The 26,844-nt window shown below is 35.5% G+C and overlaps 1 protein-coding gene across 1 annotated transcript in view; it reads left to right on the top strand.

Annotated features, from left to right (window-relative positions):
• Dhc36C (Dynein heavy chain at 36C) overlaps positions 1-26,844 on the top strand; it is a 592,122-nt gene that overhangs the window by 488,574 nt on the left and 76,704 nt on the right. Inside the window, exons 49-52 of the mRNA XM_090380456.1 lie at positions 1,040-1,249; positions 9,482-9,487; positions 15,884-16,045; positions 20,520-20,705. Of these exons, the coding sequence (XP_090236582.1) occupies positions 1,040-1,249; positions 9,482-9,487; positions 15,884-16,045; positions 20,520-20,705 (564 nt within the window). The remainder of the gene's footprint in view (positions 1-1,039; positions 1,250-9,481; positions 9,488-15,883; positions 16,046-20,519; positions 20,706-26,844) is intronic.

The raw sequence follows: 26,844 nt of genomic DNA, 5'->3' as shown, positions 1-26,844 counted from the left end.
TACCACCTACCACCTAGATTTCTCTTCCCCCTGATAATTTATAACCATCCAATGCATTTTTCTTATCTTCTGCTAGTTTCCTTGGTTCTGTTTGTTTTGCAGTGTGTTTCCTCTTTTATGAATGTTTTTCACTATCCACTGAAACATCTGATGGGTTTAATTCATAGTACTAGGCAAATTTATAATTGTATTTTAAAACTCAAGTAAATTTAGAGCAAAGACTTCAGGATGGAAGATCTATAAAAAACTGCTGCACAAAGTTGGGCATAATACCCCAATTTTTTACACAGCTGAGAGAAAACTAAATGTGCTACAAAATTCACTCTCTCATATTGCATATCAAATCACCATGAGCTGTCTTGGTAGTGCACCTCTACTTCAAATTAAAATCATTGTTCCTAAAGAATTGCTATTTATTTGAAATTCATACCAAATAAATAGCAACATACTTCTCCTTTAGGGGCAATGCTTTTTATTTGAAGTCAGATGCATTACTAAGTCATCTCATGATAACTTGCTTCACAATATGGGAGTGATACATTTTTGTAGTAAACTTAGTTTGTTCTTGGCCATATAGAGAACTGAGGGGGCTTATGCCACCTTGTAACTAAATTTTAATAACTGCATCCATAACACTTTAAGCTTCCCTAACATTCAGTCGGTAAATATATATATAGTTCCAGGAAATTATAAAATCATTCATTCAGAATATTGCATAAGCATACATGGCTTTCAACATTGATTTTACAGATTTCTACAGTGATTAAATATGATTTTCATTGAACACAGATTTTATGTCATTTATTTTCAACCATATATCTATGGCTGATAATAAATGATTTGTCTTATCCATCCTATGACTTTTATGAATTATTTATGGAATCAACAAAATAATAAAAAATTAACACCTTTTAAAAGAGGAAAGAAAGAGACAGTGCCATGCCTGATGAATCAACATAACTTGATGTTCTTATACTCTTATTATTATTATTTTTAATTGTTTTGCCTCTCAGTTGTTAATAGGAATTTGGTATTATAGGTTTGCGAAGAACTAAATCCTGAAAACACTAATCCAGAATTTCGTCTTTGGCTCACCTCTTATCCCGCTGAACACTTTCCCGTGTCAGTGTTGCAGAATGGTGTCAAAATGACTAATGAGCCACCAAAGGGATTAAGGGCCAACATAATACGTTCATACCTGAGTGATCCAATATGTGAAAATGAATTTTTTGAAGGATGCCAACAACCAGTGAGTTAATTATTGTTATTTCACTATACTTATAAAATATTATATTATGTTGTACTTTAACTTTATAAGATAAAGATAAATATAACCAACTTTTTTTTTCCCATTTGGATATATTTCTTCCTTCATTTTATAGATTTTTCCGCTTTTGCAGAAAACAGTAATACAATCTGCAGACAGTCTCATGCATACTTTGAGAGAAGATGTTCATTTAATGGACAAAATTTTAATCATAGGCAGAGACAGCTCGTCCATAGGCACTGCAGCACCCCCAGCTATTTAAATCTAGATATACAGCGAATGGATTTATATGAAATTTTGTGAAGAACAATATAACACAATGAATATTTTTATTAACAGGACCCACATATAGTATGCACATCCTCTTATTTCCAGTAACATTTCAATAATAAACAAATAAAAACATGAAAGCGTTTCGAACTTTGAAGTTTAATTAACCGTAGGCTTCACTGTGCACTAGGCAGTAACACATTTTGCATTCCAGTGAATATCTGGTAGTTGGTGGTTGCCATTGGCAACCAGCATATTGGCATCTTGCCAATATACATTTTTTATAGGTGAAAAACAAATCGAAGTCAGTGTAAAGCATGCACTGCATGCTTTATTTGCACTGCACTTCATTTCATCATTGACAATGATGGGTGTGTAACTACGATGTCGGTGTCTTTATGTTGTTCTCCCAAATTCCCATTAAGTAACTAAATAATATCAGTGTTAAATCAATACTCAACATTCAACAGTGTAATTATGTGATTACAGCTTAATTTCGAATTGAGCTTGAACTTGGTAAGTTGAAGTTATATTATGAGGTGATGTGTAAGTAAATCATTATTTCTATGACACATGATTTTATGAAATTTGATTTGATCATAGCCTTCATGCTTCGCTATGAAGTAAATTGCATGTCAGTGAATAAACTTCAGCAACTTAGTTTTTCAGAATTATATCGCCAAGAAAAAAATACGATTAAAAAATAAGGCTGTCCCACACCAAAGATTCAAATTTCTCAGCAGGGAATAAGTAATTTGAATTGTATCTTGGGCATCTATATGATAAAATTATAAAACTCTATTCATTTGTAACTTACGTCTAATACAATAAGGGAGGAGAAACTTATTTCCCAGGGAGAGAGAGATATGGACAGACCATGCTTCTTTAAAACTCTTCGGTCTACCCAAAATCACTATTCTATTGTTAGAATTGTATCTTGGGAATCTATAGGATAAAATTATAAAACTCTATTCATTTGTAACTTACATCTAATACAATAAGGGAGGAGAAACTTATTTCCCAGGAAGAGAGAGATATGGACAGATATTGTGCAATTCCTCGCCTTAGTTCCCTGTCGTTGGCCTCTCACCAACAGAGCGGAAGGAGAGGAGAGCATCTTAGTTCCCATGCCTGTCCACAATGGAACAAAAAAGGTTTTTATTGCTACGGCAGACGCGGGATGTCCAGTGGCTTTTGTGGGACGATTACCAAAAATGGTAGCATCGCTGTAAATGGGCATTCTTGGATGACTTTGTCTTGTGACATAGAACGAGATAACGTTAGTATATAAAGGGTTCTGTGAGGCACCGAGGGGGAGACCTTTTTTGCTTTTGTAATGGAGACTGGTAAAAGAGTGGAACGTCTCATCCTTGCCGAACGCCGAGGATCTTGGGGATGTGAAGGAAAGGTTCTGCAGTCGGTGTCACTTCAGCCTTAAGAACGGCCAGGGAGGAGCTGAGACAAAGGAACAATGGCTCAGAAGACTGCACCCTAGTTTCCACCAGAGGGAAGGAGGTCTCACAACCTGTCCTGAAACAAGAGATTTAACTGGTAAGCCATTTTCTCATTTGTGTGAATGTAAACCTCGAACATAACATCAACAGATACCATTTTAATGCTTCCTTCCTAAATATTTAATCTTTGTAATTTAACAACGTAAGGGAATTTCTCCTATAGTTGGTGGTACACAGGAATCTTACAGCAAGGTGCTGTGGGAGTAAGCCTGTTCACATTAGAACAGATGTAAGATAGTGTTAAGTAATGAGAACACCAAAAGCACTTTGCCTAAGGTTCTTCTGTTATCCAACCGTTCTGTTCTATATTGAAATGTTTTGTGAATGTTGTAGCTTGTTAAACCAGAGCCAAACAGTAAGTCTACTGAAGGAATAGTTCCAGTGATACTAGAATCCAGTATGTTATAAAGATGTTTTTGCCAATACATTATTATAATCCTAAAAGAGATTCGTGTGGTTGTTATGAACAGAAACCTTGAAGCAATATGTATACATATATTTACTTTTACACAAACAACTAGATGGAGTGCAAGTCTGAACACGTTTCCTTTTGTTATAATAAATGTTGTTACGTGTTACATAATGTCTCATTCTCTCTGCCCATATTCTTATACACCAATAGAAACAAGTATGAACCAGTAAAAGTTAGAGCAGGGATTGAGTTGACACTCCGTGATCGCTCAATCTTAAAAATCACAACGTCATCCAATTCTGTAGCAATTAAGTGCTAGAACAGCCCTTGATTTTGCCGAGAGCACGGATTTTGTCCTAACCCGACGATCATCTCATTTAGAATAATTATCATAGGAAAAGTAAACAGCCATAAGTCAAGGGGAATAAACAAGAGAGAGAGGAACCACTCAGAGAGAGAGAAAGACAGAGAGAGAGCCCCTGATAAGGTCGAAGAAACATATTGATAATGGGATTTCACTATCACTTTTAGGAAGTGTAAATATTAAAGAACAGCTTAGTGAGGCCTACAGACTTTCAATCTGCAAACATAACAGAAAAGTTACCAAGAATTGTGAGGTATTATTCTAAAATAATAGACTGCATTAAATTTTGTGGGCAGTTTGAAATTTCTTTATGTGGACATGATTAAAAAGACAATTCTAAAAATCCAGGAGTATTCAGAGGATTAATGAATTTCGCCTGTACATTAGATTCCAATTTAAAGAACCATTTAGAAAGTAATGCAGCATTTAAAGGCATTTCAAAAACTATTCAGAATGATATTCTTGACTGTTTGCTGCAAATATTCCGGGATGAAATAAAAAGAGAAATTAAAGAAGCTTCATTCATAGCTGTCATGGATGATGACACAACAGATGTTTCAGAGCATATACAAATAGTAATTGTTCTGAGATATGAACTGAATGGAGACATTTGCAAGCGTTTTTGGGGTTTTTTCACTCCAGAAAACCAGACAGCAGATGGACTATCAGAGTGCATTCTAGATCAGTTAGACATAACCCTTGAAGGAAATACTCAAAACTAGTTTCTCAAACATTTGTTGTGCAAGTTTGATGAAAGGCAAGAAAGGGGTAGTTCAGGCTGAAATAAAAGAAGTGTACGAAAATGCACATTTTATTCACTGCTATGCACACCAACTGAATCTGATGATGAGAAATGCAGCAAGTAGTACCTGAGATTCAAGAATATTCTTTTCGAACCTCATGTCGATACCAACATTTTTCTTGAGATCACCACAGCGTCTCTCTGTTCTCAGAAAGCATATGGACAGCCATGTTGCCTGACCTTCCCCTACAAGATGGAACTTCAATATACACACCGTGAACAGCATTTATGAAAATTTTGAATCCTTTAAAAAAGTGCATGGATGAACTACAAGCGACAGCAAACGCAGATAAGACGATTTCAGAAGCAACTGAAATTTTGCACATCTTGAGTAATGAAAAATTCGAGTTCTGGTTAGAACTTTTCCATCAGATAAGGCCTCACGTGGAAGTTATTTATAATCAAATGCAATCTCGAGAAATTGAGGCAGTTAAAATACATGAATATATAGGAAATTTTAAGAATGCCATTCTAAAAATCAGGAATTTTTTTTTTTTTTTTTTTTTTTTTTATGAAAATCCCATACACGAAAGGTATCAAAACCTATAGTACTTAGTACCGTGCATGGGTTGAAGGAGAAGTATGGGGGGAGGGGGATGCCGGAAACTTTGCTCTAGAGACTAAATATGGGTTTCACCACTTCAAGCCTCCAATAAGCAAAGTGGTTATATTTCAATGTACTGTGAAAATCTTTCAAAAACACTCATGATTGAAGCGAAGGAAGTATGCAATTATATAAGTGTTGACATAGGTGAGAGATATTCTTTTACAAAGCTATTAATTGCTGCTAAATTGTTTAACAAGGAGAAAATTGTTATTTTTCATACGAAAATGCCCATGGAAGAGGTACAGGAGACTACTGAGGCATATCCCATGATTGAAAGAGAAAAACTTCTTACAGAATTACAAGTTTTCTACAGAAGACATGATCTACACAATTATTGCAAATTAACTGACTTGCTGAAATTTACCTCAGAAAATAATCTAGCTGAAGTTCTTGGTGAACTTATAAAACTCATAAAAGTTCTTTTGACCATTCTGATGACTACTTCAGAGCCCAAACGCTGCCATTCAACATTAAAAAGAGTAAAACATTTTTGAGGAGCACTATGAATCAGGAAAGGCTAAATGCTCAAGTAATACTTTCAGTAGAGAAAAGCTTGGTCAACAAGTGCACCAAACTTGAACAAAAAAGTTATTAAACTATTTTCAACAAATAAAAACCGAAGAATGGATTTTGTTTTTAAATAAAAGTTGAAGTCTGTTAATGGTAAATGTTTAGTTAATGTTTTGTAGTATTTTTACATGTCTTATAACCAAGGCAATTTAATGTAACTTTAATAAGACGGAACAATATGGCCTTAGTTGCTAATGCTCCTAAAAACCAAATAACAAACAAACATGAGCTGCCACTGATCATAGGAGATATTGAATGTTTGAAAGTTTTAGTTAGTGTTAGTATTGGTATTAAAAACTGCAGCCATTATCAACCCACTGCAGGATGGAAGCCTCCTCAACAATTCACGTTTATGGTCCATTTCCCTCAACGTGAAAAGTATTGGTATTAGTAGTGGCAAAATGAGGCAAAACTTCTTTTACCCATTTCATTTGTCCATTCTTTCTAATAATATGTCCAAACCTTCTTTAAATTCATTCTAATTATCCACTTCCACAACACTAGGTGGAAGTTTATTCTAACAACAATTACTTTATAGTTGAATGCAAATTTGTGCAGATCTGTTTTGCAACCATCCTTTTTCAGTTTAAATTTCTTTAAACTGAAAAGAATATAAATTTATATGCTCCTGACTAATCTTGTTGCTCTTTTTTTGCAACAAGATTAGATCAGTCATTCCAACAGATCCACATCCTTCCTAAAATGAAGCTTCCAAACCAGTATGCAATACTCAAAATGCAGCCAAACCATTGTCTTATACAATGGGATAATTATTCCTTGTTGCTGCTGGCAAAATTTCTGTATGTCATTGACAGAACCCTATGAACTGTCCTAGCAGTCTGTCTGTACTGCTCAGAGAACTTCCTGTTGGACTTTCTTTTTCATTCTTTACCACCTTCAATTTGCTACCTCCCAAATGGTATGTTAGTCTGGGTTCACTACTACCCAAAAAGTTGTGCAATTTCCTTGGAAAAACATAATCAGGGATATAGCATCAGCTACAGCATATTTTATTTTGAGAGGTAATAGTATGCAGTTATAAAACTTTAACACAACAAATCAAACATGAGTTGGAACTGGACAATCCTTTCATTCTTAAAAAAAAAAGGGAGGATGAGGGGAGGGGATTAAGAGCTCTTAGTATCTGGTAGGCCAGAAAATTATACTCAGATGAGAACCAGAATTGAAATGTGGAATGCACATCTCACAGGGGTAGGGCCGCTGCTATTTACTGGACCAGGAAATACTAAATGGCAGGTGAATTTTAGAAAGTAAAGCTTGTTAGTACCGTCTTAAATTCGCATATTCACATTTGGTCGATTCCCTTTGGTAAAAAATTGATGATATCCATGTTTTCCTTTGGGTTGGCTAGTTTAAAATTCTTCCTTACTTAAATTAAAATCTCCACATGTGTAAATTTCCCTCACAAATATATAGACCTGCACTGTTTATGAAGAGGTGCCAGCATCCTTTGCATCTACTTAGAGCTGACCTTTGACACAATCAGGCATTCAAGGTGAATTCCTGACCATAGCAAAGGTCAGTCTGTACTTAAACTAAAATATTCTTATGGGTACAATTTTCCTCATAAATATGAGCCCTGCACTGTTTCTGAAGAGGTGGACTTGGAAGAGCTATATTGAGCTGGACCTGGGCACAAATAAAATACAGACATTTATGAAAGCGATAAAACTATAGTTTTTTAATGTATCAAGAATATATAATAATTGAGGTAGACAACCTATGAATGCCTCTCATATCATCAATGATATTTCTGTCCCTTTGATTAGTCTAGTTAAAGATCTCAGAATCCTTGTTGAATTATATCAACTTTCACTTTGACTTCTACAATTATAGCACTGTGGCTGGAACTACATGAGCCTATTGATTAAAAATTAAGGGAGAAGAATACCAGAACCTGAGATGGGCTGGTTTCCCTGTTCTGCATCCAGAGCTGTAATTTTTAACAATTTGAACTATATTTCTGTCATTTACAGAATCAGATTATTGAAAGTACGCATTCTTGCTAAATTTGAAAATGGAAATAAATTTGCTAAAATTTGGTTACATTTTGCTAAAATTAAAATAATTTTATTCACCTAGAACCATCTTTTTTTTTTCACTTTATCTGTTATTCAGGAATACAAATGATATTTTTCTATCAGTGCTCTTGACATTTTAAATGCATCAGCAGCTGTACCAAAATTGTATTTACATAGAGATCATTTTGAACCTTTGGTATATAGATATTACAAATTTTTTGAGTTATTAAAGAGATTTCTTGAAAGTTATTGTGAATTAGAGTTGAGTGAACAGAGCGGTTTATGAGCATGAAAGATATGTACGTTCTATCTCTGACTTTGTCTGTGCCAATTTTGTCTGTAGCAACATTCTTAATCTATATATAGTGAAATCTCTATTTTAATTTTAAGTCAGAGAAAAGCTTTTGTCATTAATTTGAGGAAAAACTTAAATGTAGGTTATATAATATTAATATCCGAAATGACTGTCTCCTTGATTATATTTAAATAAGTTAAAAAATTTTGGATATTTACTCAAAACACAAATACTTATTTGCATTAGTCATAGTAGTACCAATTTACCTCTGGACTGATTTGGTGATAAAATTTGGTGAAACTCGTGTAGTTGACATTTCTAAGCTTTTGATCATGTTTGGCATAATGGCCTTTTAAACAGCTTCCATCTTATGGTTTTCCTTCTGTTTTTTGCAGTTGTTTTGCTAGATTCTCTCCCCTATAGAACTTTTAAAACAACAGCCTATTGATTAAAAATTAGGGGTGAAGAATATCATATCCTAAGTGGGATAATTGAATGGCTGCTTTCCCTGCTCTATATCCAGAGCTGTAATTTTGTAATAATTCAAACTATATTTCTGTCATTCACAGAATCAGGTTACTGTGATGAGTGATGGTAAATGGGCTCTGTGTCTTCTAACTTCTCAATTAACGCTAAAATTGCTCAGTGGTCTGTTCTTTCTCACACTTTTTTTCAACAGTATATTAGTTTCCCTCCTACACTGACTGGAAATCCTTCATTGTTTTACTGATGATTGCAAACTGCATTCTGTACTTCAGAGCATTTCCTTTGAGAACCCTCCTCTGCACAAACAGCAACAACTTCAAAAAAATATCCACCATCATAATATTGCTGGGGAGGGGGATGTCTTTGTGTGTGCTTAATGTAAAGACTCTGAGGATGTTAGGTGCCAACTCTGGTGAGTATGGGCTTGGCACACCCAGGGTCCTGAGCTGGATATCATCATTCTTCTCTTTCTTGGTGATTCCCTTCTACTTCTTTGTCTCTCTAATGCTCTCTCTCTCTCAGGGTAACTCGGGGATTTTTTTTTTTTTTTTGGCTGGTGCTGCATAAGCCTTAAGCTTCCTTGCACCATGTAGCTAATAATAATAATAATAACTCATCATTGTTATGGACCTTTATTAGAGCTTGAAGAACATGTTGGATGCCCTGAAGGATTTAAATTGGGGGCTCATCAAGCTCTCAGCTGCCCACATCAATGTCAGAGATTGCACTTAATCGACAAGCAACACAGCAGCAATTCCCAAAGCAGAATGCATTGGTCCCACAGGAGCTAGTTGTTGTTGATGACTCTATTGTCAGGGAAATGGGAATATATTGGGCAAAAGTGATAGATAGAATAGGGTCAGGGTATGTCTGCCAGGAAGGAAAAAGTTGATGACATTGTAGAGCAGATATCATCTTTTAAAGGCATAAAATTGATATTGTTGTACACGTTGGCACTAATGACATAAGAGTAGGAAATCTCTAGGCTTACTTAACACGTTCAAGTCAATGCATTGAAAAAAGTCATGATTTATGGTTAAATTTTAAAGTGTCTGCAATTCCGCACAGACACAATAGGAAGAGGTATATGATGATAGCCTTGTCAATCAATTCAGCCCTGGAGACATTTTGCAAGGCTCATGGGGTAGAATTTTTCTCAGTGTAGACTGTGCTTGTTAACATTAGAGACCGCTTCTACATGGATGGTATACACTTAATTGAAAGGGTGCAAGAATATTTGTTGATGCTATCAAGGCAGTGTTAGGTGCTAGCTTGGGGGAATACTCAGACTAATAGATTGACAGTAGCTGCAGGCAGAGGTGAATGAGCAACAGCCTTGAAAGCAAGGTGCTGAGGATTTCAAGAACTGCTGGGAGTCATCATGGAACAATTAGCATGGGCTGTGTTAGGGTAACTAAGAGTAAGAACAAGTGTATATATACTTGCATGTACACCAAAGCTAGGAGCGCAGTAAATAAATTTGATAAATTTGAAGTGCTGGTCAAGACACCAAAGGCAGATATTGTTACGATATTAGAGATATGACACACAGATATAAGGAATGCAAAATTTGGGGAGTAGAATGTGTTGTTATTTGGTTTTTAGGAGCATTAGCAACTAAGGCCATATTGCTCCGGGATATGCGGTGGTCATTTCCTGACCTTTCCGCATCCTCCGTATTTGGTGGCGACGGGCCTAGAATGTGTACAGAAAGGATAGATAGGATAGGAAGGGGGGAGTGGTTATGCTGTTAGTTAAGAAACACATAAAATCTGAGGCAGTGCATCCAGTTGAAATGGATGGCCAGTGCAATGTTGAGTCAGTCAGTTTGGTGTGATATAAGCACTGGAAAGCAAAAATTAGAGTAGGAGTGGTTTATAGACCTAATGATTTTGATCAGTACAATAAACAATGGTACGGAGAAATAGAGTGGGTCAGTAATGGTAGAGAGAAATAGAGTGGGTCAGTAAATCAGAATGTCTTATAATGGGGACTTTAACTTTCCAGATATTGACTGCAAATTGTGGGTTCATCACTCGTACACTTGCAAGACTTTTGTGGATTTATTGAATGACTGCTTTCTACAGCAGCAAGCTCGAGGGCAGCCAGCGGGAGCAATATTTTTGATCTGATTATCAGAAGTGATTATTCATGCATTAAGAATATGCATATAAAGTAACCACTAGCTGGCAGTGAACAGTATACTGATGTGGGATTTACTTAAAAATATAACTATCATCACGGATAAAGGGAAGGGTTTTTGCTTTTGTAAAAATGACTACAGTGGTCTCAGAGATTTTTTAAATTCTATGCAGTGGGACCAACCAATTATGTTACCAACAGCAAATTCTAAATGAGAAACTTTGAAGGAATAAATCATGGCACCTACTAGACTTTTCATACCAACTACAAAAAAATATTGTTCAAGATTTAGACCTAAATGGATGTCAGGTGAACTAATGAGACTCTTGGCAGAGAAGAAAAATGCATAGGATGCATATAAATTTTCAGGTGACCCAGAAGCCTATGTTAGATATAAGCTACTCAGTAACCAAGTTATGAAGAAGGTTAGGCAAGCGAAGGCAGATTACAAGAAATCTTTGGCAAAGGATGTAAAGAAAAACAGCAAAGATTCCTTTACTTATATAAACTCTAGAAGCAAGGTGATGAATCAGATTGGTCTATTTGATATCAATGGTTAGAATTGTTGATGATCCTGCTCAGGTAGCTGAAAAACTGAATGAATATTTTGCATCTACATTCATACACATACATTCACACATGAGGACTTCTGTAGGGAAGTGGAGACCAGAAGTTTATCAAACTCTAACAGAAAAAAAAATAATAACTGAGAGGACAATGGAAGAGAAATTGTTGAAGTTAAACATAAGAAAGGTATCTGGGGTGGATGGGAACTATCCAGTTATATTAAGGGAGGCAGCAAAAGAAGTAAGCAAGCCCTTAGCCATAATTATGAGAGCGTCCTTGGGTTCAATGGAGGTCCCCATGGACTGGAGAGTGCAAATGTATCTCTAATTCACAAAGGGGAATCAAAAGGTAACCTGTTAGTTTAACTTCTCTTCTGGGAAAATAATGGAGTCACTGGTTAAAGAAACAATGCAAGGTCATCTAGGGAAGACTGCAGTTATAGTTTAGACACATCATGGGTTTGTTAATGGGGAAATCTTGTCTGACAATTTAATTAGATACTATGATGTGGTCACAAAGGGACTGGATGCAAAACATAATTTTGATATCATATGCTTAGATTTCTGGAAAGCGTTTGATACTGCTGCACATGAAAGACTGCTGTACAATTTGGAGCAGTATGGCATTAAGAGCAAGTTGCTGCTATGGATAAAGGGATGGTTGAGTGGGAGAAGACAGAGAGTGGTAATCAATGGACACTGCCCTTCATAGACTAATGTTATTAGTGGAGTCCCCCAAGGTTTGGTGTTGGACTCATTGTTGTTTTATATATTTATGAATGATATTGATGAAGGTAAACTGGGTTTAATTTCCAAGTTTGCAGATGATACAAAGGTTTGCAGGGTTGTTAATAACATTAATGACAGTACACTACTGAAACAGGATCTTGAAGATTTGGGCAGATATGCTAAGAGGTGGCTACCAACATTGTCAAATGCTGTGGGTATACTGGTAATGTACCAATATACCAGCCGACCGGGCTAGCCGAGTGGGTAAAGTACCTGCCCGGCAACCCAAGGTCGCGGGTTCGATTCCCGCCTCGGGCTTGGATCAAAGTACTGCAAAAACCTTGGGAGGTGCAATATGGCCATAGAAGCCGATGCGCCAACAACTACCAAATCAAAAAAAAAAAATCAATCAATCAAAACCAATATACCAATATACTCAGGGTAGTAGAGAATAAAAAAGACCTGCAGGGTAATTGTGCCATCAGAGATGAAGTTTCTTGAGCAGTGCAGACAGGCTACCAGACTAGCTAATGTGGTTTTGTCAATGACATACAGGAATTTTGCTAACAGGGATAAGGAGGTGATTATCCCTTTGTATAAGGTAATGGTCGGGCCACACCTTGAGTACTGCATACAGGTCTGGAGGCTTCAGTTTAGTTAGGATGTGGAGTTTCTGGAATGAGTACAGACAAGGGCAATGAGATTTGTGAGGGGGAAAAAGAGATGCTCTTACCAGAAAGGCTTAAGTTCAACAAATTTCAACAAGATGAACTGATTGAAGTATATAAAACTTTGAATGTTTTGAGCCAGCTCAGTGCTGGTGGGATTATTCCTCTTGCCCAATTTATGCACTTGAGGGGTATAAGTTCAATTGAGGAAAGACAGTTGTAGAAAATATATGTGCAAAATTTGCCTTAGCCAGCATCTGGTTGATTGCTGGAAGAAACTTTCATCTATTATTGTAGTTGATAGCTTAAATAAATTCAAGGAAGAATTGTAGTGAATGTATAAGTGAAATGGGAAGAAGTCTTTTTTTTTTTTTTTACTGAGCTTGCTTTCTTGTATCATTTGCCACTACTAATGCTAATCAGTTCTCTAAATTCTGATCTCCAGTAGAAAATTTAATTAACTTCAATCCTAAAGCCTTCTGTCTTATTTTATACAAAAAAATTCTGCTATTTAACAATGCCCAGTTCTCTAGACATTCACACATCTTTATTGAGGATAACTTTAATTTCTAACTTTTCTTTGCTTAAGATATTCTCCTCTATATGGAAATAAATATTTTTTTCTTTTTTCACTATGAGCATTACTTTTCTTCTAAACGATAGTTACTGACTCCATACAAATGTCAAACATGTTTATTCTCCATGAGCATTGTTTATCTTAATTAGCATCTGTAATTCCACCTCTTCAAGACCAACTTTTGTCCTTATGTACAGCTTATTCAAAAATATTAATTATATAATATAGGAATAAACAAACAAAGAGGGATTGCAAAATTAACTTCTTTATTCTAATTTTTAAACCTCACATATTTTGTGACACCTGATCACTCCATACCAACTTAAATCACCAGAAATCTCACTACCATTCATAGGAGAATTACTTACAGCTATACAGTCTGCTAATACACATTTCCTCCAGAGAAAATAAACCCTAAGGGTGATGTCACCATAGCTGCCAAAGACTTCCATCTGGTGTCACTATTTTGTGATATTCTCTTGCTTAATAATTTAATTTCTTCTTTTTCTTTTATATGAAAGATTTCTTCATGTAATATATATATATATATATATATATATATATATATATATATATATATAGATAAAGTAAGAGAGAAAAAAATGAGGGAGATAGATAGTGATAGAAGATAACAAAATATGTGTAATAAGAGATAAATAATTACAAATTTGACAAAATAAGGATGTTGCCACACAGCTTACAAAACCAGCCTCTCATCAGGTGCCAATGGCCAGGATTGCAAGCAAAATAGCAACATGACAGTTGTATAAGTTGAGGTTTTAGATTTACATCAGAAATGAAGACCACAAGCCAAAGGGTAAAAAGCATAAACATAAATAAGAATGAGAATAAAATTAAAAATTGTTTTACCAAAATAAATGAAAAAATTTGTTGTGAACAAAATAAAAAACTTACAAGGATTAAAAGGAGCATTTTTTTTGAAAATGGCTTGTGAACTTTACAGTTGATACTATGAAGATGAAAATTAAAACTATGGAATTGACAACAGAAATTTCTAGAGACAAATAACTTATTAGTGTAATCCAAGTTAAGGTAAAGAGATTTGAAAACATAGTAAAAAGCAAGTAGCCTTAAAAGAGAGCAAGGGACTTGAGATAACACTTAGGCAAATTTACAAGCAACAGCTTGTGGAAAAAAGTGAAATAGATATAAAACTAAACAATAGTGGCATTTCTTGATTCTGGTTGAAAATTTATTTTGACCAGAATCTAGACATTTCTAAGAGTGAAAAACATGTTAGATGAACAAAAACATGAAAAAAATTACTTAAATTGTAGAGATATTATTTATTTTTAATTTTAATAAATAAATTAAATTGTATTAATTTATATTTTTAATAAATTTTTATTATTTATTATTTAACTTATTTTTTTCCATTCTTTTGCTCACTTGAAATGTTTTTTTACTCTTAGAAATTTCTAGATTGTGGTTGAAAATTTATTTCCAGATGCCACTATTGTTTGGTTTTATATCTATATTTAATTTTTTTCTGCAAGCTGTCTCTTGTAACTTTGCCTAAGTGTTATCCCATCTCTTGCTTTCTTTTATGGCTATTGCTTTTTACTGTGTTTTCAAATCACTTTACCTTAACTTGGATTAGACTAATAAATTATTTGTCTCTAGAAATTTCTGTTGTCAATTCCAGTTTTAATTTCTCATCTTCGTAGTATCAACTGTAAAGTTCACAAGCCATTTTCAAAAAAAAACTCTTTTAATCCTTGTAATTTTTTATTTTGTTTATAAAAAATTTTATTTTCATTTTCATTTATTTTGGTAACAAAATTTTATTTTCATTTTTATTAATGTTTATGCTTTGGCTTGTTTACATCAGAAATTAAGACAACGTGTTGTCAATTTGCTTGCATTCCTGGCTGTTGAGACCTGATGAGAGTCCAGTTTTGTAAGTTGTGTGGCACCATCCTTTTTGCATTTTCTACCTTTGATTGCACTCTTACCTACTTGCCAGTACCGTAGCTACCCTTTTTTGGGCCCGGAGGCAAAGAACATGTTCGGGCCCCCTGCTTAATTAATGCCCATCACCACAAATACGGAGGATGTGGAAAGGTCAGGAAATGACCACCGCATATTCTCAGAGTAGTATGGCCTTAGTTGCTAATGCTCCTAAAAACCAAATAACAAACAAAACAGCTTAATTAATGAAAATTGCAAAAACAGGAGACAGCCAAAGATGCCCGACCCCTAAATAGCCCTGAGGCAATTGCCTTGCCTGCCTACGTGGTAGCTACGCCACTGCTACTTACCCATTTTCTAACATCTTATTTCCATTTTTCTACCTTCTTATTTCCACATTCTTGTTACTCAAACATTTTTATATAAATATGTGTGTTCTTCTTGCCACATGAAAATTTAAGAGTATTTGAAATGAAATGTTACACTTTCTTTAATTTTAGTGATTAATTTAACTTAGCCTTCTGATATATCGAAGTAATGTGTTTTTAAAAAAGATGAATTGCTCTTTTGAATAAATTCATATAAAATGCATATTTGTGCTTGCACACATTTTATTAATTCTTGTGTATGAATTTTTTAGGATGCCTTTAAAAAACTATTGTATGGACTTAGTTTCTTCCATGCTTTGGTTCAAGAAAGAAGAAAGTTTGGACCACTTGGATGGAATATACCATATGAATTCAATGAAACTGATCTTCGTATAAGTGTCCAGCAACTTGTAATGTTTCTAAATGAATATGAAGTAAGTGCCTGTTTTTGTTCCCGCTGTTAACAAATGGGGATAAGAAAACTGGGATTTTCATTTTGTTAGCATATCTGCCATGTGAGATTATCTTTTTTTTGGGTTTTATCTCAATCGTGCAGTCTATATTCAGTATTTATTTAATTCTCCTATTTCAGCATGTGTAACATTGAATCATAGTACACATTGAGAAGAAGTAATAAATTTAAAAATACTTGAAACATCAACATGTAAGATTTAAATCTTTCATGATGATGTAATAGAGAACACTATATTTCCTATATTATAATGAGAAAGTCAGAATATATTTCAGAATAATATTCTGTTGCTTTGTCACTTACTAACTTATAAATATACTTAACTAATGAATAAAACCTTGTTTCCTTTACTCTGCCAGCTGTGACTGGAGAGAGTTTGAGTTGTGTGGGAGTTGACCATCCCCCATATATATTATTTCTCATCTATACCAGGGCATCAAATAGACTAAAAAGGGAAAACCTATCTGTAGAAAAGAACTAAATCTCCCGACAACTTCTTAATTTATTTCAGCTCTGAGAAATTCAAGTGGTTGCTCTTGAAATTTCCAAGGCTTTTGATTAGGTTAGACCTAAATTCCTTCTGTGCAAATTTCATTTTTTGGTCTTTCCTCTAATTTTTGCAATTGAATAGTTATTTTCCTCTCTGACCAATCACTGAATGTAATGGCAGTTGGCACTCTATTTTTTAACTTCTCAGCTAATGCTGAACTTTCATAAGGTTCAGTTCCTCCATCCACTCTTTAGCTCCTGTTTATTAATGACTTTTCCCATTGACTGGAAATCATATCCATAATTTTGTTGTTGACACTACCGTACATTACACTTTTCAAGGTGACAAACTCTTCTCAGCACAAACAGCCACGGCTTCTCAAATATCCACCACCGGTTCTTTAATTGCAGATTTAATTCTCCATGGAGGGGGAAGGGATTAGAAGCAGGGGCAGCCCTTTGGTAGCACTGCGGAACTGCAGCACCCCCAGCTTTTTAAATCTAAATATACGGTAAACAGAGTTATGTGAAATTTTGTGAAGAACAATGAAACGCAATGAATATTTTTATTAGCAGGTCCTGCATATAGTATAATCATCCTGTATTTCCAATAATTAAAAAAATAAATAAATAAAATAAAATAAATATAAAAAAAAAAATTGATTTATTTAATACAAGTATTAAACAAAGTCCAGGACATCCAGGCCCAACCATAGCCTAAGGCCTTTGATTCATTGGAAAACAACTATTTCCAATAATCATTTGAATAATAAACGAATAAAAACACAAAATCGTTTTCAACTTTGAAGTTTAGCTGTAGGGGGAACTGTGCGCTAGACAGTTCCACATTTTTCTCCCAGTGGTTGAGTCAATGCCTGGCCAGTGGGTTGCCATTGGCAACTTGCCGATACACATTTTTTAGAGGTGATGAAATGAGTTAAAGGAGCAGCGGAGTGAGCAGTGCTGATTTGATCATTGACCGCGAAGGGTATGCCTACATGTCTTATAACCAAGGCAATTTAATGTAACTTTAAGAAGCAGCACCCCCATACATTAGAGTCATGAGCCACCACTGGTTAGAACTAAATTTAACTTAGTTAAATTTAATCCTTCTAAAATCCAGTTTTGGCTTATCTTTTCAAATAAGAATCTGCTTCAAACATCTCCAGCACTCAGTTTTCTAGACATTAAATTTTCTTGTATTTAATGTCTAGATCTACTCTGTTATCTGGTATATCTCATCTAGTGTGTTTAAATCCATTATTTCTTATGTTAATGTTTTAATCAAGAGTGTTCTCTCCTTGAGGTAAGTGCTCTTATGTTAAAAATTTTGTGTGTTAAAGAAGATGATATTTGATTATCCAGCGTAAATCTGAAAATTTTGTTAAGATTGAAAGATTGTCCATGTTTGTGTGCAGCTAGTGGTCCAATCTGCTTAATATTGACAATTAACTATTTAGGTCACGCAATATAATCCAAAGATTGCTGGTCAATACAGAGTAGTGCAACATATAACAAAATGTTGCTTGAGTGGCATGGTATGTAGATAAAGTAAAACTTGTAAAAATAGGAATAAAGCACTTCAACCTATGTTAGAATATTTGTTTATTTCCAGTTGGAAATTACATGCAGATGGGAATTAGACATTTCATGGTATATTCTTATTGCTTCATCACTGTCACCCTGGCATGACTTACCGTTTCATCACCATAAGCAGTTTTAACTTTTGATATGTTTTGGTTGCAGATTTTTCCAGAATAAAGCAAAATTTGATATTTGTTCATTGCTCAATTGCAATGTGACATGGATTGTTAACACTACTAACAAAATTAGTCATTACTTGCAACCTGTCAGACTACTTGACACTCTCTGTACCACCATCTGTTGAAGGAAATTTGAACTACAACAAATCACTTCCATTTATTTTCAAACTTGTCAAACATGACCGCAGCAGCACCAGTCCGGGAACTTTATTGCCACACATCATAAATTTTAAATAATATTCTAGTGCATTCAAACATACTTAAATCATCAGAACAATAAAAAATGCAAATTACAACAGATTTAAAAGAGCAAAAAGATTTATCCCAAAAATAAACCCATTTTGACAGAGCTCAAAAATTCTGTCACTTCAGTCAGTCTGATTTTTAGTGTATGAGGTGCTACCCAAAAGTTCCTGAAATGTATTTATAAAATAAATTACTCACCCTGGGTCTTATTTGCCACCATCACCTTTGAAGTAGTCCCCTTGAGAGCATAAACACTGATCCCAGCGCTTCTCCCATGATTTGAATTCATCCTGAAAGCCCTTCTTCATCATAGTGTTCAGCACCCCCTGCAATTTGGTTTGAATATCCTCTACACTGTCAAATCTTTGTCCTTGATTCAGATTGATTTTCATTCTTGGGAAGAGGAAAAAGTCGCAGGGGGCTAAGTCTGGTGAATAAGGGGGGTGGGGATGATTGTCATGTTGTTGGATGCCAAAAACTGAGCCACAGTGAGAGATGTTTGGGCCAGCACATTGTCATGATGAAGGACCCAGTTCTTTGTGCGCCACTTCTCTGGATGTTTCCTATGATGGCTTCCCTTAATTGTCTCAGGACATTGCAGTAGAACTTTGCATGACAGTCTGGCTAGAAGGGATGAATTTCTTATGAATAATCCCGTCAATGTCCAGAAAACAGATCAGCATGGACTTCACATTGCTCCTCACTTGTCGGGCTTTCTTCGGTCGGGGTGAAGATGGGCTCTTCCACTGGGATGATGTTGCTTGGTTTCTGGGTAATAACCATATACCCAACTCTTGTCACCATTAGCGACTGTAGAAAGAAAGTTTTGATCGCTCCTGGCCCATTCTTGAAGATCTCTACTAACTTCCATGCAATGTCTCTTTTGGTCTTCGCTCAGTAACCAGGGCACGAACTTGGCCGCAATCCTTCTCATGTTCAACTCGTCTGACAAAATCTGCTGACACTTGCTGCACAATGTCCTACAATGCCACAAACATCTTGGATGGTCCGACTGCAGTCTTCAAAGATTTCCGCCTGAACTTTTGCGACATTTTCTTGGGTGGTGCTCAATGATGGACGCCCAAAGCAATCGTCATCTTGAACCGACATTCGACCGTTTTTAAGACAGTTAAACCAGTAGTAGGTCTGCATCTGGCCTAAAGCATTGTCACCAAAAGCTTGTTTAAACTTCTTATGGCTTTCTGCTGCTGTATCGTTAAGAAGGAAACAAAACTTGATGCAAGAATGTTGCTCTCTCACATCAGCCATCACAACAATCGCAAAATATGCAAAACACACCTCCAAAGAACTGCACATAAATATTCAATGACTCTATCCAGTCTGATGGCACATGGTACACTGATTCACAAAGGATGTATGCAGGATTATCTAGTGCCACTAGTCCTTACTAGATATAGTTCTCACTCAACATTCAAATTTCGGGAACATTTCGGTAGTACCTCGTATGCTAGAGATTTTCAATATGTGTTCTGCAGAACTATGAGGTTTCCCATGGAATCTCAGGGATTTTGCAAATGTTTTGTTTATGATTTTTTTATTTAATTTGTATATATATGTATTAATGTTTTCAAAAATATATGGGATTTCCACAAAAAATTATTAGGTTTGCAAAATGGTGATGAATAATTTTAAATATAATTATAATAGAAATTACAATAAAGTTATATTTGAGTTATTATTATAAACATTGATACTGTGTGAAAATTGTTGAAAAACAAGAGAAAATTCAATGATACTGTATACACACAATATTATAAGTAAAATACTTGTCTGACTGCATTGAAATCTATTAGAATATTATTTACAATTTACTACACCATATAATTATCTTTCACTTAATTAAAAATAATTAAGCAAGCTTAATGTAAGGATTAAATAATTATTCAAATGAACTGATATAATTTTTTGAATTTCTAGGAAATTCCCTTTGATGCATTGCGTTATTTAACTGGTGAATGTAATTATGGAGGCCGAGTAACAGATGACTGGGACAGAAGAACATTAATTACTCTTTTACATAAGTTTTATTGTAAAGAAGTTGTCGTAATAGCAGAGTACCAGTTTGACTCTAAAGGAAACTATAATTGTCCACCTGAGGGCCCTGTAAGTATTTTATACTCTTATCAAAACTCTTCAGTTTTTAATATGAAAACATCTTTAGTGGAACCTACTAAATTTTTTGGACTGATGTAAAACTAATTGGTAATGAAAATGATGCTAATGATGCTAACTCAATCACTAACGTTGATTCGGTAGAGTAAGTACCAGGTGTGAGCATAAAATGTTACATTATTCATAACTTCGGTTCTAGCTGTAAGATTTTAAAAATTTAAACGGTTTTGATTTTTGTCAAAGATGTTTTCACATAAAATAAAACATATTTTGTGCATACAGGGTACACACGCAGTTCTTTTTCTATGTGTTTCTTATATTTTTACAGTTATAAAAATCACCAAGCATAGTTTCTGCTGTCCAGTTTAGGAGAAAAATTCAACCAGATAATCATTCTTAGTGTCATCCATTAATTTGTATTTATAGATGGCTGACTCCACTTTTTCAAATGTTATTTATTTCTTAGGAAAGAATTGTATCCTACATATCCAATTTTCTTTGTTTACAAAATTGTTGCTCTATTAGCTATTTCATTTTCCACTTCTGCTAGTAGTTTGATATTTTTAATACAAGTATTAATATAAGTAATGAAAAATTACTTATATTAATAAGTAATTTTTAAAAAAATTACTTAAAAAACATAAAGACAGAGGCAATCAAAATTAGAAACATGCTTATTCGTACATATGCATTAGCCACCAACTTGAACTTTAATTCTTGTTGAAAATATATAGTATTTGAAATCACCGTACTACATCAGGATGGGAGGGCGCCTCCGTAGCCATGTGGGCAGGAGCAGCAGTGCGTAGCACACGCTTCTTGATTAGACCGGGGTTTGAGCCCGTGATCCACCAAATACGGAGGATGCGGAAAGGTCAGGGAATGACCACTGCATATCCCCGGAGCAATATGGCCTTAGTTGCTAATGCTCCTAAAAAAAAATCCAATAACCAATAATAATAACCAGGATGGGAGTTGGATTAAGTAATGGGTTGCATTTGGAAAGGGATTTGTTTTTCTTTGATCAAGGGTGTTTCAAAAGATATGCAATCCATAATGTATTTTTAGTTTTATTTCTTTTATTATTAATATAATTATAATAAGAGATTAAAATAAGTTATATTTCAGCTATTATTATAAGCATAATTATAATAGAAATTACAATAAATTTTGAAAGTGTTCTCCTCTCCGCCTCAAATGTAAGTACAAATTCTTTTCAGCATATTATTGCTCTTTTCTGTGATGAGACGTGATATGGTGCTTGAACTGTTATCGTTGAAATTTCTGATTCAATATTGACTTTTACTTTTTCTGATATGTGAAGGTTGTAAGTGTATCAGTTTACAGTGCCAATCTGGGATAAACTGTATTAGATTTATTCTAATAGAATGTAATATTGATAATATTCTAAGATTATGTCATATAAAATTGCTTTATATTCTCATTTTTATATCCTATGCTAACCAACCTACATTACACAGAAGTTATAGGCATGCTATTTTGTCTCTTGATGGCCTTAAATGTTCAGCATTTAATCATAATTTATTTTAAAGCAACCCAATCCAACCCAGGTTCTGCACTCTTTCCTTATAACTTTACAGAAAACATACAAGTAAATGGAATTGAAGAGAATCCAGAATTAGTTCCTTCATTGTTTGTGTGAAGGACTAGGACAATTATCATGAATGTAATAATTACATGCCAAGGTTTTTTCCATATTTCTCCTGCATACTGTCCTTTAATGACTGAGTTTATTAACGTCTGACTTCTTTCCTTGTTTTCTTTGACAGTGTTGTTTTCATCACTTATCGCATGTTTCGTATGGTTTGGGTGTGAATCTCTTCAGAGACCAGAAGGGTTCTTAAAGGCCTCTTCAGTCAGGATTGTAATTAACCAATCTCAGGTACAAGGAATAGTGCCCCCCCCCACAAATTATTAGCATTAGCAAAGGCATATGATGCAAGAGAGCAAGCTTGTACAACATCAGCCAAAAAGAAACCCTTCTCATTTGACCCATCCACTCGCTCCAAATGTTTGTCTGGTTCTGCCTTGAATCTGTTTAAGCTATCAACTTCTTCAATGACAGATGGAAGTTTGTTCCAGCAATCAACTACCCGCTGGCTAAAGGCAAATTTCCGCACATCTTTCCTGCAACTGTCATTCCTCAATTTGAATTTATTCCCTCTCAGGCTATTATTCTGAGCAAGAGGCTTCAAAGTCCCTTTTGATTTGAATTAGAGCAAGAGGAAGAATCTCATTAGCATTGAGCATGCTCAAACCATTCAAGGCTTTATACACCTCAATCAGATCACCTTGCAGGTGCCTAGTCTCCAGACACTGTAATTTGCAAACCTTAAAGCCTTTCTTCATAAGAGCAACCCTTTGTTCCCTTCACTAGTCTTGTTGCATATCTCTGTACTCGTTTCAGCAGCTCTAAATCCTTATTAAAATGAGGCCTCCAGACCTGTGTACAGTACTCAAGGTGTGGCCTGACCATTGCCTTATACAAGAGAATAATCATCTCCTTATCCTTGCTAGAAAAATTCCTGTATATCATTGAAAAGACACCATGAGCTACTCTTGCAGCCCATCTGAACTGCTCAGAGAACTTCATATCTGCCTGCACAATTACCCCCAGGTCCTTTTCATTCCCTACCACTATCAGTGTAGTACCACAGAGTTGATACGTTGCTCTGGGGTTGCTATTTCCCATATGTAGTACTTTACATTTGTCAATGTTAAACTTCATTTGCCACCTCTCAGCCATCTGCTCAACTTTTCTAGATCCTGTTGCAGCAGCAACGGGGTCTAGAAAAGGCCTCTGAGGTTGGGCAAATTCATATTTTAGCAATAAATAGACTCCTACACCAACCATGAAAATATAAGTATTTTACTGTAACTAAAATATTTACAAATTAAAATAAAATAAAATAAATATTTACAAAAACCTATTATATTAATTTAAATTATGTACATTGTAAAAAACATTAAAACTGTGATGAAATCCTTGCGATAAAATACACTAAAATAAACCGGATTAAAAGCGATAAAAATCTGGAGCTTTCGGAAGCATCGGCTTCCTTCCTCAGCAGTAACAAAACTTCCACTTCCAGTTCAGACCATGCGCTGACTGAACAACGTGTATAAGTACCGTGAGCCTGTTATATAAGGACGTGCTGCAGGAAGTTTTGTTACTGCTGAGGAAGGAAGCCGATGCTTCCAAAAGCTCCAGATTTTTATCGCTTTTCATCCGGTTTATTTTAGTGTATTTTATCCCAAGGATTTCATCACAGTTTTAATGTTTTTTACAATGTACATAATTTAAATTAATATAATAGCAGTTTTTGTAAATATTTATTTTATTTTAATTTGTAAATATTTTAGTTAGAGTAAAATAGTTATATATTCATGGTTGGTGTATGAGTCTATTTATTGCTAAAATATGCCTTTGCCTGCCTAACACCTTTATGACTTGGTTACAGACCAGCTTATATCTCATAGGCTTCTGTGTCACCTGTTAATTTTTATGTATCCCATGCATTTTTCTTCTCTGCCACAAGTCTCATTAGTTCATCTGATATCCATATCGGCCTAAACCTTGAAAAGTATTTTTTAGTTGGAATGAAAAGCCTAGTAGCTTCCAAGATTAATTCTTTGAATGCTTCCCATTTTGAATTTGCTGTTGGTAACATCATCAGTTGGTCCCACCATATAGAATTTAAATACTGTCTCAGACCACCATAGTTACCTTTAAGAAAGCAAAACCCTTCCCTTTACCCCTAATGGTAGTTACTTCTTTGAGTAAATCCCACTTCAGCACACTGTGATCACTGCTACCTACTGGTTCCTTTATCTGGATTCTTAATGCATGAAGAATCATTACTGATAATCAAAACAAGAGTATTACTCCTTCTAGTTGCCTCCCCAACATGCTGCTGTAGAAAACATCATCCAATAAATTGGCAAAAGCCTTGCTAGTGTGTGAGTGACTAACCCACAAATTCCAGTCAGTATCTGGGAAATTAAAATATCCCATTGTAAGACACTATTTTACTGGCCCACTCTATTTCTCTGTACAGTTGTTTATTATACTCATCAGAGTCATTAGACCTATAACACACTCCTACTCTCAATTTTGCTTTCCCAGTGCTTAAGTCACACCAAACTGACTCGACACTGCTCTATCCACCTATGTCGACTGGCTGTACTTCCTTGGATTTTATGTGTTTCTTAACTAATAGCATAACCCCTCCTCCCTTCCTATCCTTCCTATACACATTGTACTTCCCTAATTCCATTTCTGCATTTCTTATATCTGTGTGACATCACGTTTCTGATAATATTCCAACAATATCTGCCTTTGATGTTTTGACCAACACCTCAAATTCATCAAATTTATTTCCAAACTCCTAGCATTGGTTTACACACAAGTATACATGCACCTGTTCCTATTCTTAGCTACATGTAGTTACACAGCCCATGTATTTACTTGTTCCACAATGACTCCCAGCAGTCTCTGAAATCCCCTGCACCTTGTTTTCCAGGCTGTTGCTCGTTACAACAGAAGTAGTGCAAGAATCACTTTTGCCTCTGCCTGTGGATACTGTTAATCTTTTAGGCTGTGAATTCCCCAACCTAGCAGTTTTCCCACACACCTAACACTGCCTTGATAGCATCAGCAAATATTCTTGCACCCTTTCTATTTAAGTGTATTCCATCCCATGGGGAGGTACCCATAGACTGGAAATGTGCAAATGTGACCCCAATTCACAAAGGAGGATCAAAGGCTGACACAAGTAATTATAGACCTGTGAGCTTAACTTCTGTTCCAGGAAAATTAATGGAGGCACTGGTTAAAGAAGCACTGCAGGATCATTTAGACAAGACTTCAGTTATATCTCAGACACAGCATGGTTTTGTTAAGGGGAAGTCTTGCCTGACCAACTTGATTGGATACTATGATGCAGTCACAAAAGAACTGGATGCAGGGAATAACTTTGATATTATATACTTGGATCTTAGAAAGGCTTTTGATACTGTTGCACATGGAAGACTGCTACACAAATTGGAGCAGTGTGACATTGGAGGCAAATTGCTGCTATGGATAAAGGGGTGGTTGAGGGGAAGAAGACAGAGAGTGGTAATCAATGGACACTGCTCATCGTGGACTGATGTTATTAGTGGAGTCCCTCAGGGCTCAGTGTTGGGTCCATTATTGTTTTCTGTATTTATAAATGATATTGATGATGGTATATCAAGCTTAATGTCCAAATTTGCAGACGATACAAAGGTTGGCAGGGTTGTCAAGGACACTACTGACACTATGCTGCTGCAGCAGGATCTGCATAGGTTGAGCAGATGGGCTGAGAGGTGGCAAATGAAGTTTAACTTTGACAAATGTAAAGTACTACACATGGGAAACAGCAACCCCCAGAGCAACGTATCAACTCTGTGGTACTACACTGACAGTGGTAGAGAATGAAAGGGACTTGGGGGTGGTTGTGCAGGCAGATATGAAGTTCTCTGAGCAGTGCCGACGGGCTGCAAGAGTAGCTCATGGAGTATTGTCAATGATATACAGGAATTTTTCCAGCAGGGATAAGGAGGTGATTATTCCATTGTATAAGGCGATGGTCAGGCCACACCTAGAGTACTGTATACAGGTCTGGAGGCCTCATTTCAAGAAGGATGTAGAGCTGCTGGAACGAGTACAGAGAAGGGCAACAAGATTAGTGAATGGAACAAAGGGGTGCTCTTACGAAGAAAGGCTTAAGTTTTGCAAATTACAGTGTCTGGAGACTAGGCACCAGCGAGGTGATCTGATAGAGGTGTATAAATCCTTGAATGGTTTAAGCATGCTCAATGCTGATGGGATTCTTCCTCTAGCTCAGAAAAATCACCTGAGAGGGCATAAATTCAAATTGAGGAAAGACAGATGCAGGATAGACGTGCGGAAATTTGCTTTTTGGCCAGCGGGTGGTTGGTTGGTGGAACAGACTTCCATCCCTTGTGGTGGAGGTTGATAGCCTAAATAAGTTTAAGGCTCAGCTGGACAGGTATTTTGAACGAACAGAGGGGTGAAGTGGAAGTGGGTTTTTTTTTTTTTTTTTTTTTTGGCTGATGCTGCATA

Source organism: Mastigoproctus giganteus, chromosome 8 (assembly GCF_048544385.1).
Source record: "Mastigoproctus giganteus isolate SK-2022 chromosome 8, ASM4854438v1, whole genome shotgun sequence".
Classification (NCBI taxonomy): Eukaryota; Metazoa; Arthropoda; class Arachnida; order Uropygi; family Thelyphonidae; genus Mastigoproctus; species Mastigoproctus giganteus.
The sequence above is the reverse complement of the archived record's forward strand: the minus strand, read 5'-3'. Positions and strand labels throughout refer to the sequence as shown.